The 19,504-nt window shown below is 52.3% G+C and overlaps 1 protein-coding gene and 1 long non-coding RNA gene across 8 annotated transcripts in view; one reads left to right on the forward strand and one right to left on the reverse strand.

Moving 5' to 3' along the window:
- The first annotated feature begins 46 nt into the window (after nt 1–46).
- LOC106025233 (uncharacterized) lies at nt 47–18,525 on the forward strand. The gene is made up of 4 exons (XR_010046839.1): nt 47–1,140; nt 1,365–1,473; nt 5,509–16,558; nt 18,339–18,525. It is a non-coding gene; the product is annotated as an uncharacterized LOC106025233 (long non-coding RNA).
- Nucleotides 3,753–19,504, reverse strand: part of Paqr5 (progestin and adipoQ receptor family member 5) — a 36,710-nt gene continuing 20,958 nt past the window's right edge. For 3 of the 7 annotated variants that reach the window (XM_063246812.1, XM_063246813.1, XM_063246814.1), the window contains 6 exons: nt 15,890–16,062; nt 13,568–13,773; nt 12,384–12,510; nt 9,469–9,565; nt 8,407–8,548; nt 3,753–7,151 (listed from right to left, as the gene is read on the reverse strand). In XM_063246812.1, the coding sequence (XP_063102882.1) occupies nt 6,910–7,151; nt 8,407–8,548; nt 9,469–9,565; nt 12,384–12,510; nt 13,568–13,773; nt 15,890–16,062 (987 nt within the window). In that variant the 3' untranslated portion in view covers nt 3,753–6,909. Of the gene's footprint in view, nt 7,152–8,406; nt 8,549–9,468; nt 9,566–12,383; nt 12,511–13,567; nt 13,774–15,889; nt 16,063–16,222; nt 16,412–19,504 lie in introns of those variants that run through there. The other 4 variants (XM_063246815.1, XM_013141435.3, XM_063246811.1 and 1 more) reach the window with 4 other exon arrangements.

Here is a 19,504-nt window from a genome sequence, read left to right on the forward strand (position 1 = left end):
AGCCTAAACTCTGTGAAGACTGCGGGGAGATTCCTCTCAGGTGCGTCGCGCAGTTCTATGCCTTTGAGAAACATACCATCCTATCACTACCACCGCAATCAAATATACATTTTAAATTTTTTTTAGTTTTTATTTTCATTAGCTCATGTTTGCAGTCCGTAATGATTATGTTCATGGTGGAGAGTTGGCACATATAAATAACAAATCTTATTTTTTCTTTTTGCATCTTAATAAATTACATTTCTGGTATACTAAAAAATACCATTGTGCCGCTCGTTCCCTTAATCCCAATCCATGCCAGCTCATTTCTGATTCCCTTCCCTATCGTTTGCCTCATCCAAAATCGTCTTTCACTCAGTTTAAGGCTTTAGAGCGCATCCCTGGGCTGTGTCTAGTCGTGACGTTGGTACTGCCGAGTAGTCTTCCTGGTGTGAAGAGGTGACCCTGCATTCATCAGCTGACAGGCACATGGGTGCTTCCACTATTGGGGATTATGAGTGCGACCGGTATAATCATCATTTGCACAAAAGTCTTTTGGCTGACATGTTTTTCTCATCGGTAGGACTGTGGGGCTAGTGACATGTAAATTTAATACAAAGCTGCCAAACTGTTTAAAATATAAAGTGAATACGACTGGTGAACTGAGGCAGGAGGGTCTGATGGAGATGACTGAACAAGTGCTGCCTGGGGTACTCAGGATCTAGCAATAGACTGGATTTAGCCAGGAAATCCTTCTGGGCATGCCTGCGGGGCTTTCCAGAGATGACTAGCTTTTGGGCCAGCAAGCCAAGGAAGGTGCCCCACCCTACTGACTGTGGGTGGCACCACTCCCTAGGTTTATACCCTGTGGGAATGAAAGGGAGAGGAGGAGGAAGTAGCCTGCATTTGTAAACCTTCCCTCCATTCTGCTTGGGTGAGTGTGTCTTTTGCTGCTGCTGTCATCTGTGGACACCAAGCTCCAGGGTCTTCAATTTCTCCCCGAGGACTCATACCAACAACTCTTCAGGGAGCTTCCAGACCTTCAGTTGGTGCTGCAGCCTGGGTCCATCTTGTCCTTTGGCTCCTTGAGCTGAGTCACTACACAATTTTCTGACTCTCCAGCCCACGGCCAGCCATTGTGGACATCTTGCCCCTGATCCTGTAAGCTTATCTGATAAATTCCCTTACATAATTATATAGTTATGATTTGTGTCTGGATGTTCCCTCAAGGCCTCATAGAGTCATGGGGGCAGGCTTCTAGAGTTTGTGATTGATTCATTGTCTGGTGCTGGAATTACGGACCTGAATGCTACATCCACTCTAGAGTGGGAAACCTACATACAGTATAAAGGACAGAGTCTTCTGCCTACACTCCTCCCTTTCAGCCCTTGTTTTTGCTGTTTTCCACCACCAAGAACTGTTGCCTCTTCCATGTGCTACCCTGCCTGAGAGCCAGCAGATTATGGACTGAAACCTCCACAAAATGTGAGCTAAGTAAGCCTTTCCTTCCTTCATTTTGAATGTGTTCATTTTTGTCTGAGCAACAAGAGAAAATTAAGGGCCGAGGATTTAGCTCAATGGCATAAGCACCTGCCTGGCAAGTGTAAGGTTGTGAGTTTGATCCCTAGTACCACAAAAGAGAGAGAGACAGAGAGAGAGAACAGGATTTTAGTACCTGAGAAATGAGTCATTACTGTGACTATTCCTGATCACGTGGTTCAAGAGCCTTTGGGAATGGCTTATGGGAAGAGTTGGAAAGGGTCAGAGATGTCACCTGAAAGACTAGAGCCAGTGAACCGGGGACTTAGTTCAGTGGCTCAAGTGCTTGCCTGGTAAGCACAAGGTTGTGAGTTTGATCCCAGGTACCAAAAAAAAAAAAAAGAGTAGAGCTAGAATGCTTTAGGCTATTCTGTATGGGAAACTGGTCAGAGCTCAGGAGACCAGAAGGCTAACAGAAATTCTGCAGGTGAAAACCAGGCTTGGAAGGTTTCTGCTGGGAAGCAGGATTGCTGTTGGACTCCAGATGTGTGTTGTGGCTTGGCAGAAAGTCTGTCTGCATTTTGCTCTTGTCCAGAGACTTTGCCTGAGACTGGGATTAAGGGTGGTGGTTTAATTAACGTGGCAAAAGGAATTTCAAGTCAGTTTAATGTTGAGGTAGTGGCATGGCTATTGTTGGGGAATTTTATCCAGATCTATGTTGAGAATGAAGAGCAAAGAGCCTCATAGGATGATTTAAAACATTGTGAGTTTGGCCAAAAAGGAAGCTCCAATAAAGCTGTGGACTACAAAGATAGAGCTGAAGGGGCTGGGGATTTAGCTCAGTGGCATAAGCACCTGCCTTGAAGCAGGCAGTTGTGAGTTTGATCCCTGGTACTGATGAAAAGGAAAAAGACAAAAAAAAAAAAAAAAAGATAGAGCTAAAGAGAGCTCAAATGCTGAGAAGGAGCAAGAGAACAGAAAAGATGGCCTGAGGGCATCACAAGAAGCACATTTTCACCCTTTGCAGCCTCAAAACTGCAAAAGTGAAAGAATGCTTTGAAGGAAAATGGCATTGAGCATCATGTTCTAGAATGGCAGCAGCATAGAGATTTGTTCCTTAGATTCTGGTTCAGATTGCTTAGCAATCTAGGCCCTCAACCCCTACAGCCAAGAGAGAGGAAAACCCAGGTATGTTGCAGCTGACTGCAGACCTTGGCATCATCCATGTGGCACTGGCTTTAGGTGCATACAGAATGCAAGAATTCTGAAGTTAAAGAGGCTTCCACCCAGATTTCAGAAGAAGGCCTGTGGGCCAGGCAGTGTGCCCCTGAAAGGGCAATGTAAATCTGTGAGGGTGAAGTCAAAGGTGCAGTGGAGACCTCAGAAGTTTGCAAAAGCCAGGAACACGGATCATCTAAGGAGAGCTGCAAGGGTTGAACAAAGGATATCTAAGAGAAAAGCTCTGGGAGCTACAATCACCAAAAGTGCCACAGGAGGGGAGTTACACAAGCCTTTTGTGTACCACAATTTACCACAGATTGCTCTGGATGTTCCACATGGAACTACAGGACTTAATGTTTGCCCTGCGGGATTTTGGACTTGCTTTGGTCCCATTGCTTTGTATTGTACCTGTTTGTACCTTTTGGAATGGCAGTGTTTATTTTGTGCCATTGAATTTTGGAAGTGTTTAACTTTCCATTTGTACAGAGACTCACAGCAATGAGTTTGCCTTAGATCTCAGAGAAGAGTTGGGATTTGGACTTTTGCTGAAACTGTTAGGACTTTGACAACTCTTGGAGATGAACTAAATGTGTTTTGCATGAAGGATATGCATGAGTTTTTGGGGGCTCAGGGTGGAATTTTATGGTTTGTCTGGATGTCCCCCCAAAGCCTCATATAATCATGGCGGCAGGCTTCTAATTTGTGATTGACCATTGTCTTAGCACTGGGATTATGGGTGTGAGACCCTAGGGTGGGTGTGGCTTACATACACCATAAGGGACAGAGAGAGTCTTCTCTCTATGCTTCTCCCTTTTTGCTCTTTTTAAAAAAAATTTTAATAGGAAAAAATAACAAAATTTCAATACATGATGTTTAGAGGGTAACAATGATTAACACATTGCATAATGTTATCTTTAAATTAATTTCTTAGAGTGCCAGATATCTGTATTTAACTATCCAAACAATTTAGCATAAACCATTCTTTTTAATGAACTAAGAAATTAGTACTATCACTATCTTAACTATCATATATTATTTTTTTCAGCTTTTCACACTAGAGAGAGAATACGATGTTTACACATACAAGTCTGGTTTATTTCACGTATGAGTATGGTCCCTAATTGCATCCATTTACCTATAAAAATCCCCAGTTTATCCTTCTTTATGGCTGAGTAATACTCCATTGTATAAAAATACCATATCTTTTTTATCCATTCCTCAGGTGATGGGCATTTAGGTTGTTTCCAAGATCTAGCTATTACAAACTGTGTGGCTATAAACATCTAATGCCTATTACTTAATGATGATTAGTGTCTGTGAACCCATTCTGTTCCACATTAGACCCTTTACAATCGGTGCTCCACAAAACCATTATAAAATTGCAGCGGGGAGTGCTTGGTGGCACACACCTGTAACCTCAGCATTTGTGCTTGGGAAGCTGAGGCAGAAGGATCACCCATGAGTTTGAGGCCAGCCTAAACTACATAGTAAGATCCTGTCTCAAAAAAAAAAAAAAAAACCCAAAAAACCTGTAACTGATAACATTGTCCAAAAGCATACAACTATTAAAGTTGACCAAATTTAAGAAAACATTGTGAAACACTTGATCTTATTCAGTTGAAAGTGTTTTATTCTTATCATCAAGCCTGGTGAAAAAGTAGTAAAGATTCAAGAGTCTAAAAGCCCTTCACAGTGGTCACTCCAATCTTCCAGCTATTTCTAAACCAAACCGAAAACATTTTGTTCCTAATAAATGAAAATTTGAAACACTTTGTCTTTGGCATTATTAGAAAAGGGTGCTTAAACTTTATACCTTTTGTCTCTATAAAATTAGAGTTATAAACCAGGTGTGGTACTACAGGCCCATAATCCCAGCACTCCAAAGGCTGAGGCAGGAGGATCTTCATGAGTTTAAGCCCAACCTGGCTGATGTAGCAAGACCCTGTCTGAAAAGAAAAAATACTGGGGCTGGGGATTTAGCTCAGTTGTGTAAGCACCTGCCTGGCAAGCGCAATGTTGTGAATTTGATCCCTGGTACCCCAAAAAAAGCTGGAAGAAAAAATACTGGAATCATAGTGAGAAGCAACAGAAGCCTACAGACCCCGCTGATACAGCAGTCTGCTAGCGGCATCAGATTATTGCCCAGAAGCAACATTCATCCTACAGCTTGCAATTAATGCATCCCAAGTTTACCAGCCCGTATAATTGCATCAGCTGGCCCTTCCCTCCTGGAGGTAACCACACACTCAAATGATGGAGTCATATTTCTCAGCCACTGTCACCCAACATGCACTGTTGAGTTGTCCTTCGAGGGTAGCCCATGAGCCATTCTGGGGAGTCCTGTCGTAGAAGCAAGAGGCTGAGACAGGCTGGGGTGCAGATCAGGAGTTGGAGGGGTGTACAGTCGGGTATGGGAGCATTTCTGCACACCCAGAGAACACCCTAAAATACTGAACTTTAATGAGTCAGGCAGCCAGCAAGAGCGTGCTGTGTTTCAACACTGCCAACTTCGACAATAGATTCTCCAAAGAGGAGGGGTTTATTTGGGGACAGGTGTGGCTCTGGAGATACCAGAGCTGTGATTCTTTAGGTGCATGCCCCACGAGGTCAGGCCAGAGGAAGAGCAGCCTACGCCGTGTTTTCAAAACAGGACAGCAGTTTCTGTCTATCATAGAGACGGCTGCTCGGCCATCCTCACAGAAGTACTGGTCTGTGCCTGGTTGTGGTTCTGCCAGAGCGTTTTGTGAGAGCTCTGGGTATCAGACTCACATACATGAGACCCCCACCTCTGCAATCCCCTCAGCTTTATTTATTCCTTCTTTTTGGCAGTTTGACCCACGCAGCTCCATTTCAGTGGAGAAAAAAGCAGGAGATACACGCTGAGGAGCCCAGTGGCTGCAACAGGCATCCACCAAGGCACAGCTGATGGAGCCCATCTCTTCTGGAAGGCACCAGCAAGCACAACTTCAGGTGAGGCCCAGGGTCCCTCTGCACTGGAACAATCAGAGGGGCACATCTAACCAGTGAAGAGGGTCCCTTAAGCCACCTGAGAATCTGCATTTGTCACAAGCTGTACCTGGCGCTTCTGACTCACAATAAGGCTTGAGGCAAGGTCTTTGGCATCCTCCACATGGGAATCGTAAAGTCAGCAGTGCATTTGCAAGGCCAAGCAACAGCAAATGTGTTGTACCCCCAAATGCAGCCCTCCACTGACAAGGGATTAACCAGTTGGAATTCGCTCCACCTCCACAGCCTGACTCACTTTACTTCATGATACTTGGTGCTCAAATGGGCACCACGAGGACAGGGCATGATAGGACATAACACCCAGCCACAGGCTGTGGATTTAAACAAAGCAGTTCCCAGCACTCAGGAGGCTGAGGCAGGAGAATCACCAAATCACCAAAGGATATAGAAGCTTGCACTCTGAAGGCAGAGGAGACTTATGGGAAGAGGCTTCTGCTCCAGCTCATTCTTCCCCCAGGTGGCATCTCTGAATTCTGAATGTTTCCCCAGTCCCCAAGACTGCCACTCACTCTCCTTCCTCTTCCCCAGGTCCTCCTAGGGACCGTTCCTGCTCATTCTCCCAAAGGAGCTGTCAGGCTACTCTGGAGGCCTTGGGAGAAGCTTCCTGACATGAAATTCACCAAATGAACTTCAGTTTATAAAGAGTAAGACAGCCAGGGGTAGCACTGCATGCCTGTAACCCCAGGATTCTGGGAAGCTGAGGCAGGAGGATCGCAAGTTCAAATCTAGCCTGGGCAATTTAGCGAGCTCCTGTTTGAAAACAACAACAACAACAAAAGTTTAAAGAAGACCAGGATGGGGCTGGGGATTTAGCTCAGCGGCATAAGTGCCTGCCTTGCAAGCAGGCAGTCGTGAGTTCTATCCCCGGTACCGATAAAAAGGAAAAAGACAAAAAAAAAAAAAAAAAAAAAAAGACCAGGATATAGCACAGTACCAAGGCCCTGGGTTCAGTTCTCAGTACCACGTTAAAGAGAGCAAAGAAGGACTTACTCAGGCCCATTTTAAAATCACACATCCTAAATCAGGACTCATGTAGAGAAATCGTGTTAAACACCTTCCGACATGAACACAGTCGAAAGCACCCTAGAGTAGTCGGGAGCTCGCAGCCTCTGCAAACCAGGACCACGCCTCCAGCCCCCCAGCCTCTGGGGGGCGCTGCCAAGCAGTGCCATCGGCCCGGGAGCCTCTGGCCTGGCTCACGTTTCACGTTTCCCTTTTGCGTAACTCTGCGTCGGAAGTCCGATATAGAGCAGCTGAGAAGTAAATGATATTGGCCAGGCTGAAGAGCAAGCACAGGAGCAGGGCGGCCGCTATCTGTGGGAAGGACAGGGGCTGTGACACGGCGAGCAGCCACTCCCTCCTCAGCGCCTTGTCCAGCAGGATGGCCTCCGTCTGCATGTGCGTGGCCACGATCACGCACACGTGGAACAGCTGGTGGCTGTGACCTGCGGCAACACACAAGGGCCTCAGTGGTCATTGCATGGTGGCCTCGGTCAAGGGCCGCGTGGTGGCTGTCACTCAGCGGAAGCGGCAGGGGAGTCAGGACATTCACAGCGGTGGCTGCAGCAAAGGTGGGATAGGGACTCAGTCCCGGGGCACAGATCAGTGGTGACCACCGTACTCGGGAAGATGGACTAAAAGTGTCAGTGGGTGTCTGCTGGACACTGAGAGATGATTTAATCCACAAAATACACCTTAATAAATCTATCTTTAAAAAGCAATAGGAGCTAGGCGTGGCAGCTCACACCTATAAACTCAGTATCGGGAGGCAGGAGGATCGCAGTGAGTTTGAAGCCAGACTGGGCTACCTAGTGAGACCTTGTCTGGTAAAACCCCAGAAGTACAACAAAACAAAAAAAGAAGAAATAGAAAAAACAAAACAAAACATGGGTTCTCTTTTGGTGAGACTGAAAGGAAAGCTGTGTGGTAAACAGACCTATCTCAGGAGACACCTAGGAGGACCCCGGCCTCCATGCAGGAGCAGAGGCCAGAACGAGGGCTGAGAATCCAGTGGAGGCCCAGTGAGTTCCTCAGGGCCCCTTTCTGTCCCCAGGAGGAAGGGACACCTAAGGTACCAGCCTGGCCTTGCTCAGGCTGAAGTTGAGGGCCGTGTGTGCCCCTTGGTCTGTGTGTCCTGCAGCAAAGCGACTTCTCCACGCTGCTTCTCCTGGGGAGGCCACAGATGAAGAACAGAAGGAGCCCAGGCCCTGGGGAGCTGACCCAAGGCTGCAGAGGAAAGGGCTTCCTCCACCTGGCCTGACAGGAATGCGAGGTGTCCCACTTGGGGCCACCAGGCTGGGCCATCAGTTCCCCCAGGGGCCTGGCTCCTACTGAGCAGAGTCAGTGACTCAGAATGGGGCCTTCCCCAATGTCTGGTTCCCACCTGTCATCACGAGTCACCCAGCTCTGCCCCCTTGGCCCTGAGAGGACATGGCAGAGCTGAACAGCAGGACACCTGAGAAGCCAGTGCTGACGAGAGAATACCCAGGGTGTTTCCCCATCACCTCCAACTTGGTTTACAGCCCCATCTCTACTACTTCTAAGTGTGGGGGCAGCGGCCAGGCAGGCAGGAGCGCTGGGCCTGGACAGTGACATCCAGAGTAGCTCCTGTCCCTTTCCCTGCAGCCCCACCTCCCGTCAGCCCTTTGCAGCCACAGCATCAGGGCAGCCTCTCCCCAGCAGGAGGCCCCACCCACTCACCGATGTAGTCAAAGCGACCTGGGGCCAGGCGCTCGGGCAGGTGTGTGGAATACAGCAGAGTGGCCAGTAGGGTCATGGCCATGTGCCTCTGGTGGTGCAGGACGGCCTCATTCTGGGCGCTGACCCCCGGGAACAGGAAGAGCTGCAGGTGTGTAGGGAAACATCGGGCCTTGAGAGGGGGCCAGGCCTCAGGCTCCTCCCTTCTGGGAGCCTGCAGGAGGCCCGCATGTCTCAGGCCTGAGCCCAGGGGAAGACACGCAGGACGGGCCACAGGACTTCTGCTCCTAGTGAACCAGGTGAGGTCCAGCCAGCGCCATTCCACCCCCACATGCTCCTTCGGGCCTTGGGTTATTCAGTTATGAAAGAAAAGAAAGAGGGAGGGGTAGGGGAAGAGAAAGGAAGGAAGGGAAAAGAAAATTCATACTGCAGTTTTGCTGCTCTTTTGGGGAGTAGCAGTCAGTAGAATAGGAAGTTGTCTCTTCACACCTGAGCTCAATTTTTTTGTTTTATTTTTATTTTGAGACAGGATCTCATTATTAGTTCAGGCTGGCCTTAGACTCACTATATATACAGCCCAGGCTGGCCTCCAACTCAGCAGTGATCCTCCTGTCTCAGCCTCCTGAGTGCTAGGCCTACAGGCATGCTCTGCCACACCAGCGCTATCCCTCCTCTAAGACCCTTATTCACCACACTTTCCTTCAATAGCAATCACACATTAACTGATGATCATATAAGATAAGCACGGATTAGACACTTTGCCACTAGCTGGCACTGTACACTGTATCTTGGAATCCTCCACACACCCGCAAGTGGCGTGATAACATTTCACAGATGGGGGAAATTGAGGCACAGAGATTTTGCCCAGGACTGGCAGCGAGTACCACAGCTTCACCCCCAGAACCTGCTCCCAGCTCCCCTCACCAAATCACAGGCTGCCGGCCCCGCCTGACTACCAGGTCTGCAGGTCCTGCAATGCCCAGTGTGCTCGCCTAACCCCCAGCTGCTCAGGCTTCCCTGGACCCCCGCTGCCTCCAACAGGCACAAGGACGCAGCTGTCCTTACCCTGTAGAAGATGGGGAGAGAGTCCCAGAGGTAGGGGTAGGCGAAGGCCAGGATACGCAGCACCTTGGAAAGCCTAGGCTTGTGGACTTCAAGGAACCTGAGTCAGGGAGGAGAAGGAGGAAACAGAGACAGAAGGAATTTCAGGCGCTCACGCACATACATACCAATAAACCGTGCGCTGTCACCCACACAGCACAAGCATTTTGCACAACCTCCTGTGGCCAGCAGCTCCTTCCCTAGCCCCTGCCATCTCCTCCTTCAAGGAAGCGACAAACCCTGGGCTGTGGAACTCATCCTGCAAGGAGCTTTCTGAAAGCCCAATGGCCATCAGGACAGGGGTGGGGGCTGGCACAGACCCTCAGGAGCACATGGTGCTAGACTGAGCCACATCTAACCAGAGGAGCTCCCAGGTGATGCCCAGGGGGAGACCCACGTTTGCCAGGTACCAGGCCGCCTGGAGGATTCCTGGGGTGTTTATTCTGCATGCAGTTGGCAGCCTGGGTGCCAGGAAGGCCATAGACTCTGAACCGAGGCTCTGATTAGGAAGCCCTGGTGGGCCCCAGCTGGGCCATCAAGGCTGCATGCATGTCCTGGGCCACAGGGCTGCAGATGGGGTCTCCAGGCTCAGCATGGGTGGCAGGCAGAAGCCACTGAAGACCCTTACCTCCCAGCCTTTACTGGCAGCTCTGTCCTGGTGCTGTGCCCTGTCAGCAGCACCCCAGACCCTCTGCCCCAGCCCACAAGCCGGCCCAGACTGCCCTCTCTCCAGCACCATCTGCTGCTCTCACTAGCACCTGTGATCCCAGCACTCCCTCTGGCAGGGTGTCTCTGCTTGACCCAAGACAGACACCTGACAGCATCCCAGCAGCACCTAGAGAGACTTCCCCAAAGGCAGAGGCCAGGGCTGGCAGGTCAGGCTCTCCACAGCCTGCTGCAAAGCTGCCTGAGGTCCATCCCCAGCCCTGAGTGCATGGGGCAGAGAAGGCGATTCCTGTTCCAGGGAGGGGACAGGCCACCCTGCACCCCAAGACACACCCAGCTCCAGAGACAAACCCCAGCTTCCCTCTAGCTGGCCGCAGCTTTCTTTTCTCCTGGCTCTGCCCTTGCTTGGGAAACACAGCAGGGTTGGGGTGCAGAAGGAAGGGAAGCTGGCAGGGAGAGGAGGAAAGCTGGCGGGGAGAGGAGGAAAGCAAGGGCCCGCAGTTTCTCACTCCCAAAAGGAAGCACAGCCTCTATGAAATCATGCAGAAAAGGTGGCCATGCCGCATAGCAGTGTCACAGCAGCAGGTGGGCAGGTCTCCCTGTACCCCAAGGCCTCATGGGCAACCGGGGTGGGCAAATGACTGCTCCCCACTCACACCGCAGGCTCAGGACCCAATGGGACAAGGTCCCAAGGGTGAATAAAGGCCTGCAAAGCCTGGCTCCCCATGCAGTTTGAAAAAAGCATGCGTGTGAGTCTGTGTCCTCTCCCATCTCAGGGCTGCACTGGGGCCAGAAAGAAGGGGTGAGAGGGCTGAAGGCTCTAGGTGCTTCCCCTGAAGTCGTGAGGGAGGGTTTAGCCCAGGGCATCGACCACCCACCCCCAACTTTCTCATGCCCTGCTTCTTCCGTACCTCTGACTCGGGGCCAAAAGGTGCACACACCCACCATCCCAGGGGCCCGGGCGCCTGCCTCAGCCTACCCTGGCAGATGCTGCCTGGGCGTGCAAGGTCCCCTGGGCACAGCCACCACAAGCCATTTACCAGACAGAGAGCTGTTTCGGACCTGGGTTCCCCACAGCCGCTCACCCAGGGGCCGGGGAGTGGCTGCAAGGTGCAACTTGAGAAATCGAACCTGGCCTGAAAAAATGTTTCCCCAGGGGCAAACAGATCAGCTAGTTCAGCTGCAGAGCCAAGTTCACAGGTGGAGAGAGAAACGGCAGAACAACGGAGAGAACAACAGGAGGAAAAAGCACAGCACTGGAAGCCAGAGCTGCTTCCAATACCAAGGTACCAATACCAAGGTGCAATTCCACATCAGGCCACAGGGTGTCGCCACAGCCAGAGGAACCAGGAGCGACCTCCTGCACACCCTAAAAACCCCAAAGCACCCCCATCTCTGCATTCTAGGATGAGGGGCTGGTTCCTAGGAAGCCGGACCTCCTGCATCCAGAACAAGGGTGGCCGGAAACACGAGATTAGGGGAGAAGCGTCCCTAAGGATAGGGTTGATCAGATACAGCTGTGATGCAGCTGAAAGGATTAACAGCTGGAATTTGAGGCCTTCAGCTGCAGGGAGAGGGCTTGTGTTTCCTCACTCCATCCCTCAAATGCTACGGCATGGCACACAGAGGCTGCTGTCTGAGCATTCTCATCTCAACCCATCCCAAGACACCAGGGGCCAAATGCCTGGCCATGGCAGCCGGGGCCCAGGCCCTGCTCTCAGTCCTCTGGTCCTGAACTCATCAGGACCAGCGGCTCTGTCACTCCCCAACGTGGGGGAAGTGAGACAGGCCTGGTAAGAGCAGGGACACCTCTGAGGACCTGGAGATAGGGAGAGATCACTGTCACCACAGTGTTCCCCAGCCGTCCTGAGGCCCCTTGCTGTCTCCGAAACCTGAGCCCAAAGGCCTTTTCTTCCCTCCCTTGAGGCAGAAGTGTCCACCTCCCTCCATGCTCATGCCTGAGGCCATTGCTAGGGCCCTGGGTCCCCAGGCAGTTGACACTCTGCCCACTATACTCTAATAGAAGGGCGGCCTCTCCTGGACTCTGGGGAGTCTGTGAATGGCTCTGCCCTTCACCCTCCAAGGTCAAGGGCAGGACTTGCTCCTCGCTGCAGCTCCAGACAGGGCCTGAGAGGCCGTGCTGCTGCCCACCATGGAGCCACCTCAGTCCCTGGAGCAGTCTGTGCTCCCCCCAGCCCCTTCCCAGCTGGTACCTGGAATAGCAGGAGAGGCCAGTGCTGAGGCTAGTGTTGAACACGGCCAGGGCCACGTAGTAGTCCCGGAAGGCCGAGCGCACCAGCACGTCCGGGAAGGTGTACGCGGAGTAGGCAATGGCCGAGCCTGGAGGAAGAACCAGCTGTGGGAAGGAGGCCAGGCCCGGGCACCGCAGGGACCCCTGACCACCTCCCATCATCCCTCTGCCCGAGAACGAACTGCTTTGTACATGCTAACTCATTTATTCTTTACAGCATAGAGAGGTTTAGTATCACAGCAAGGGGCACACAGCCAGCATGGGGCAAGGCCCAGCCTCAAGCAGGCACCTCAGCAAGAGTGTCCGCCCCTGACCACAGTGCTGTCCCCACTGTGCCCAGCTTACGTCTGAGTGTCACAGCTCACCAGCCCCTTCAGTGACACTGGGGTGAGAGGGTGTGAGGGGGAGAAGGGGCTGGGGGTGGAGCTCTGTTCCTGGTCAGGGGGTCTTTAGGAGTTACAGGCCTATCAGGAAGAGTAGGGAGGCCTTTGTGAGGGTCAGTCCAAGGTCATGGTGAGCCCCAGACATGAAGAACCAGGATGGGCAGTGGCCACGCAGGCTCAACCTCTGCTCCCGAGGGCTGTGGCAGGGCTGTCACTCGGATGGAGGCCACGCCCCTAAGTGTCCCCAGGAGGGGCCTGGGGTAGCCAAGCCCTCCCAGCTGCCACTGCCCGGTACATGCTGACAGCCAAAGGTGTGCAGCAAACACGGGTGCGACACAAGTGCCAGGGGCCTCAGATCTGCTCAAACTACAGCAGAGCTGGCCACAGCCTCAGGACAGAGCCCGAGGGCAGGGAAGGCTGGGTGTAGGCCCAGTAAAGGGAGCTTCCTCTGGCCACAGCGAGGACCTCAGGTCTGTCCAGGTCTGTGGAACTGCTATGGGACAGCTTGTCCATGTCCCCACTACTCTGCACCTTGCCATGTCACACAGGGAGCTGGAAGTGAGCTGCGGGAGAGCATCTGCACCCTAGAAATCAGCAAACACTGCAGACCAAGCTAGGGTCTCCAGACAGCCAGGTGCTGGCTCTAAACCTTACAAAACCCTCAACAGCACCTAGGCAAGGCCCTGGCCTCCACTGATTCCCCGAAAACCCACGAAAGTCTGCTGGGAGCCCAGCTCGAAGGGTGGGGGTGCCAAGCCTGTACCCAGGCTGAAGAGATTGACGGCACCATAGTCCAGGAAGTAGCAGATGTGCCGGGCATTCTTGGACATGGAGCTGAAGGTGTGCGCGCAGCTGGATGCCAGGGGGTACACACAACTGGTGCACATGTACACAAGCATGGGCCATGAGTAGCTGTCATTCCAGATGTCTGTCATGCACAGCACAGTCACAAACCTCCACGCAAAGAACCTGAAACACAGCATGGATCACCTGGTCATCTTAGACGCCTAACCCATCTTCCTGCAAGCCTTTGTTCTAGGGAAATACCGCCAGGCAGGGAGGGTGGGATCCCCCCAACTGCATCTTACTCGATTGATTCCCTAGCTTCTCTTGCATACCTCCAAAGGTGGGGGGCTCACCATCTCCCATGGCAATTCTGAGTATTAGGTTAGGGCCAACACACAGCTGCCTGTCACTGACATGTAGGGTCCCCCACCACTCTGTATCTCACTACCACAAACTACTGCTGGGGGGCCAGCTCCTGCTCCAGGAAGGAGGCTATGAAGCCCTGCAGCTGGGAAAAGGAGTGTGGATAAACCCCCTGGCTACACTTGCAGCTTTCTCCTCCAGCTGCAGCAGGAAGACTTGGCCAGTTTAACTGGCTTTTGCTTTTCGCTTTTTTAAAAAATTTAATCTCAAGCTTGCTCCATAGGCTGTTTTCTCTAAGGTGTCTTCAGGTGCATTTGCCGTCGGCTTCTAATATGCTAGGCTGCTGAATCAGGATGTATCTAAAAGCCTAGCCTGTGTGTTGGGGAGCCGTTACAGTGTTGGGGGGCCTGTTTGGCTCCACTTTAAAACAGCTGGAAAGTCATCCCCCCAGGATCTGTGCATGGCCCTGTGGGCCCCGCACTGTGGAGCGGCACAAATCTCAAACCAGCCTGAGCCAAGCTTGCTCCATCCACAGATCAGAAACCCCTGCGGGGGGTCCCTTCCATCCTGGAAGAGCTCAAGATGACACGAGGAACAGGGAGGAGAACTAGGCACCCCAATAACCTCCGGGAGGAGAACTAGGTCCCAACCGTGCCCTTCCGCAATGTTACAGGTTAGTACATGAAGCCTTTGTATACGTACAAAGTTAACATCATTTAAGTGCCCTCCTTAGCAGGACTTGCTGTCCCCTTGCTCAGGCTGCAGAGCCCTGGGCTGTCAGGCCTCACTACTGATCCCCCTGCTCCCCCTCTAGCACCCCAGAAAGAAGCTGCCTTGGCCCTGCACAGAGTGGCTGCAGGACCAGCCTCCTCTGCTTCTGGCCCTGGCTGTGTCTTTGGACTTCTGGTCAGGCTGACCAGCCACCACCTGTACTCTGGATCTCTTTCACTCTGTGTCTCCTATGATCTTCATGGCCCAAATGACCCCCATGGCCCGCCCAGCTCTGGTACTCACTGCCCCACCCTGTCTGTGGGTTCCATGTCCTATCCTTGGACTCAAGCAACCACAAATCAAAATATGCAAGGGCTAAACCTGCATTCATGTGAAGCATGCACACTCTTCCCTCCCATTCCCTAAGCCATGCCACAGAGCTTCGTGTCACCCCGGGAAGTCTCAGTAGCCTGCAGATGGTGTGCAGCATGCAGAGGCTGTGCACAGGAGACAAACAGATGCGCTGCTGCTTTGCATGAAGTATGCACAGACTTCGGTATGGACAGGGTCCATGGACAGTCCCTAAGGACACTGGGACAGCCATGTGACGACATGGTCGAGGGTGCCCTCTCAGCTCTGTGCTCCTCAGGTGAGGTGGGTGTGTGACAAGGACCCCCAGAGCTGACACCCACTGCCTGGGGCCCAGAACCTTTACTCATCTTCCCCCTGTCCTCATGGCCACCCCAGGACAGTCACGCACCCTGCAGGCCACATCTGCTTCACAGCAGCAATGCGCCAAGCTCAGAAGGGTTAAGCGACTTGTGCAGGCCAGTGATGTTTTAACCAGGTCCCACAAAGCCTCCACCACTGAAGGGGGCTCAGTGCTCAAGGCCCCCTGGAATCCCATGACTCATGCCCTAAGACTCATCCTGTGGCAGGCCCAGCCTCTCCCCTCCACCCCACATTACCCACACCCAAGGGGGCAGTATCCCCAACCCCAGTATAGGCTCTCAGACTCCCAAACCCAGCTGTGTTTTTTTGTTTGTTTGTTTTTCTTTTTCTTTTTGAGACAAAGTCTCGCTATGCAGTTCAGGCTGACCTGGAGCTCCTTGGTAGCCCAGGCTGATCCTGGAACTTACAATGATTCACCTGCCTCAGCCTCCCAACTGCTGAGATTATAGGTATGCGCCACCTCACCCAGTTACCCACTTGTGTTTTAAAGTACCCGTGGTCCCTGGGGTCCCAAATGGTCAAGGGGGCAGGAAGATACCAAAAGGGCAGCAAGTGGGTCCAGATGTTGAGGGTCTCATTGGTCAGCTGGAACAGGCTGAGCAGACAGGCAGCGGCAGAGCTTTGTGGATGCCGGTAGCCAAAGAGGATGCCCCGCTCATGGAACACCTGCGGAGAGAGGGCAGAGTCTCAGGCCAGCCCCACAGCCATGCCCAGGTTCCCTGCAGCCGGACCCACCCCGCCCTGTGGATAGCCCCATGGTCTCTCTCTGCCCTGCCTGGGCTGAGCTCTGAAATCCCTCATCTCCAAGAATTGCAGACGTGCTTACTCTTGGCATGAATATCGCCCAAGGATCCAAGTTTGCCCTCTCCGCCTGGGGTCCACAGCTGGTCTTCAGGAACACGGTCTTCTTTAGAGCTTGGCTAACATAGGTGCTGCCATCAGAGTCCGCAGGGCCCAGGGTAGGGGCCGGCAGAGAGAGCTCAAGGCACGCCCCGCCCCCCCAGCGCCATGGCATCCCAGCATGCTTCACAAAGGCCTTTTGATGATGGAGCCCATGACACTCATGCCTACATTGTGGCCTGGCTGCCACAGGGCCACAGAGCTGCCCATAACCACAGAAAGCCCTCTGAGCAAGCTCCCCAAAACTATGGGGTACCCACCTGTGAGTATTGTCTTACATCCATTAAAAATGGCAACCAAACTTGGAAGGGAGGTGCGTGCCTATAACCCCAGCACTCTGAGAGGCTGAGGCAGGAGGATTGCGAAGATGGACTGTGTCTCAAAATGACAAGGGGGAGGTCATATAGCTGAATACAAAGGCCCTGGGTTCAGTTTTCAGTGCTGGGAAAAAACAACCCAAAATCAAACAACAACAACAAAAGAAACAAGTAACCAAGAGGATAAGAGCTCAGGACACAGTAGTAAATTAAGACACCTGGAATCAGCTCTGTTCCCACCAGGAGAACTATGGAGATGGAAAATCGCATGGTGTGGCAGAGGCCGGAGGGAACACGGAAGGGTGAAAGTAGCTGGTGTAGTCATAGGATTCCACGACCATCTTTTCCTTTGTGTTGCCTGAGGCCAAGGTTTCTACTCTATATTTGGTGGGGGAGACACTGGAGACTGAACCCAGGGCCTCACACATGCCAAACAACTATCCTACCACTGACCTACACCCTCCGTTTGAATTCCACGAGACAGCATTTCATTACATCACAGGGGCAGGCCTCAAACTTGTGATCCTCCTGCCTCGGCCTCCCCAATTGCCAGGATTAGAGTTTTGTGACACCATGCCTGGCTTCACGATTTCTGTCTTGGCGCTACCAGCATTTTGAGCCCCGTAAGTCTTCACTGTGGGGCCTCTTATGGGCACTAATCACCAGACGCTGTCTGCCACCGGACGCTGAGGGCCCACGGTGTGCTGCCAATATGCCCCGACACTGCTCAAGCCCTCTGGGGCCCACATCTCCTCCCCCAAGCACCAGTGACTTAGACTTATGAGGCTGGAGCCCTTGAAAGCTCAGTAACACGTGAGCTGGTAGAAGAAATGGTAACCCTGGTCACTACGGTATCTGTCAGCTTACAATGCATTGCAATGCTTTCCCTTTGTTTTGTGAAGGGAGAAGGGCAACAGTGGAAAGATTCTAGCTTTGCCCTGTTTCTCACTTGCATCTCTGTTAAGAGAGAGAGAGGCCCCATTTAAAAATATGCAGCCTTGCCACGTGTGGTGATGCATGCCTGTAATTCCAGCACTCGGGGTGGGGGTGGGGCTAAGGCAGGAGGGTCACCTCCAGGCCAGCCTGGGCTTCACATCCAGTTCAAGGCCAATATGCACTACAAAATCGGGGCTGAGGATTTAGCTCAGCGGCATAAGCGCCTGCCTTGCAAGCAGGCAGTCGTGAGTTCGATCCCTGGTACCGATAAAAACAAACAAAAAAAGACAAAAAAAAAAAAAAAAAAAATATGCACTAAAAATCAACAGACCGGATCTGACAGGCTGTGATCTGTGGTTGAGCATGGGATTAGCAGGCCTGAGGTTTGGCGTTGAAGCCTCAGCACTGAGACCCCAGAAAAGACAGCGTGAAGTTGGACAATGGTCCCAAGAAGAAATACTGGTTTTTTTTGGTACCAAGGATCGAACTCACGACCTTGCACGTGCCAGGCAGGCACTTAGGCCACTGAGCTAAATCCCCAGAAAAACTGTTTAAATCAGCCTCAGGTCTTAGTTAACCGAAAAGACTTCTCCCTGTTTCTGATTCACCACTGAACTCTGCTAATGTCCCGGTTGACAGTGGGCAGACTCCCAGAATCAGCAGGAGGAGAACAAGACTGCCCGTCCTCCTGCCCTCAACCTAAACCTGTGTACAGAACCAGATTGCCAGACCTGACCCCACTGCTGCTGGGGAAAGGTGACAGCTCTTTCTCCCCCTCTTGCCCCTCAGCCTTTGCAAAGGGCTCTGTATGGAGCAGATCTTCATGGAGAGAACACGTGCCGCGAACACCCCAGCTCTGCATTCCAAGCCAACCCCAGCCGGCGCCAGCCCACCATCAGCTCCGGACCCCACAGCACGGTCTCGGCTCCAGGCACCCAGGTCTACAGCCGCTGCTCATCTACACAGTGGAACTGATCTTCAGGATTCTGCTCCAGTCACAGGCCGGGCAATTTAAAGTGAAATGAAATCAAATGAGATCACAGCAGCCTTCTATGTAGGAGGGAAAAGCACAGGATGGACAGGCGCAGCTGTGATTTTCCCTTTTGTGCCGCCACGGGCTCAGCACGTGTGTGGCTTCCTGGCAGGAGAGCTCTCTGCACTTCTGTGACTTGATGTCTGAAACTCTAGGGGGAAGGTTTAAACCCTCGATGATTCCAGTTATTAAACTGCATATTGCTTCCGGGAAAATAACCGAGTGGCGGTAAAGAAGAGCAGGTTCTGATATCGGGAAAAGTGGGGTGGGCAGGGGAGGGAGGGGAGGCAGGCAGGCAATGTCAGGGTGCACCCGGCATTTCCCATTCGAGACTCACGACATCCACAGCCACCAGGTAAGGAGAACTCGCTATGTACCCCAGGCTGACCCCAGGCTATGTACCCTCCTGCCTCAGCCTCCCGAGTGCCATCATACTGGGTTTAAGAGGAAATCTGGGCTCACAGAAAGGCACTGTGAGCGTATGTGCATAGAGAGGACTACGGGAAGATGCAGAGAGAGGGTGGCCATTTGTGACCATGAGACAGAGGTCTCCAAGGGATCCAAACCTGCTAACACTCTGTTTTAATCACTTTCCCAGTTTTTCAATGAAATGCATGGCACGTACAACTTAAGAGAAGTTTTCTTGGCTCACAGTTCAGTCCATGCTCAGCAGGCTCCCAGGCAGCAACAGGATGCAGAGGGCCCTAGCAGAAGGAAAGGCGCTTAACCCTTGGCTGCCAGGAAGTTGAGAGGGGGGAGCCAGGACAGGACTCCTCCCTCCTAAGCCACGCCCCCAAGAGGAAACCACCTCCAATCAGGCTCCGCCTCCTGACCGCCCAGTCAGCCAGGGACTCATCCATCAGTGGGGTGAATCCACAGATGACCACAGCTCTCCCGTGACCCAGTCACCTTCCACACAAAG

The sequence above is a fragment of the Cavia porcellus genome, unplaced genomic scaffold, assembly GCF_034190915.1.
Source record: "Cavia porcellus strain 051 isolate PalLab524CR breed Dunkin Hartley unplaced genomic scaffold, mCavPor4.1 scaffold_4, whole genome shotgun sequence".
Taxonomy (NCBI): domain Eukaryota; kingdom Metazoa; phylum Chordata; class Mammalia; order Rodentia; family Caviidae; genus Cavia; species Cavia porcellus.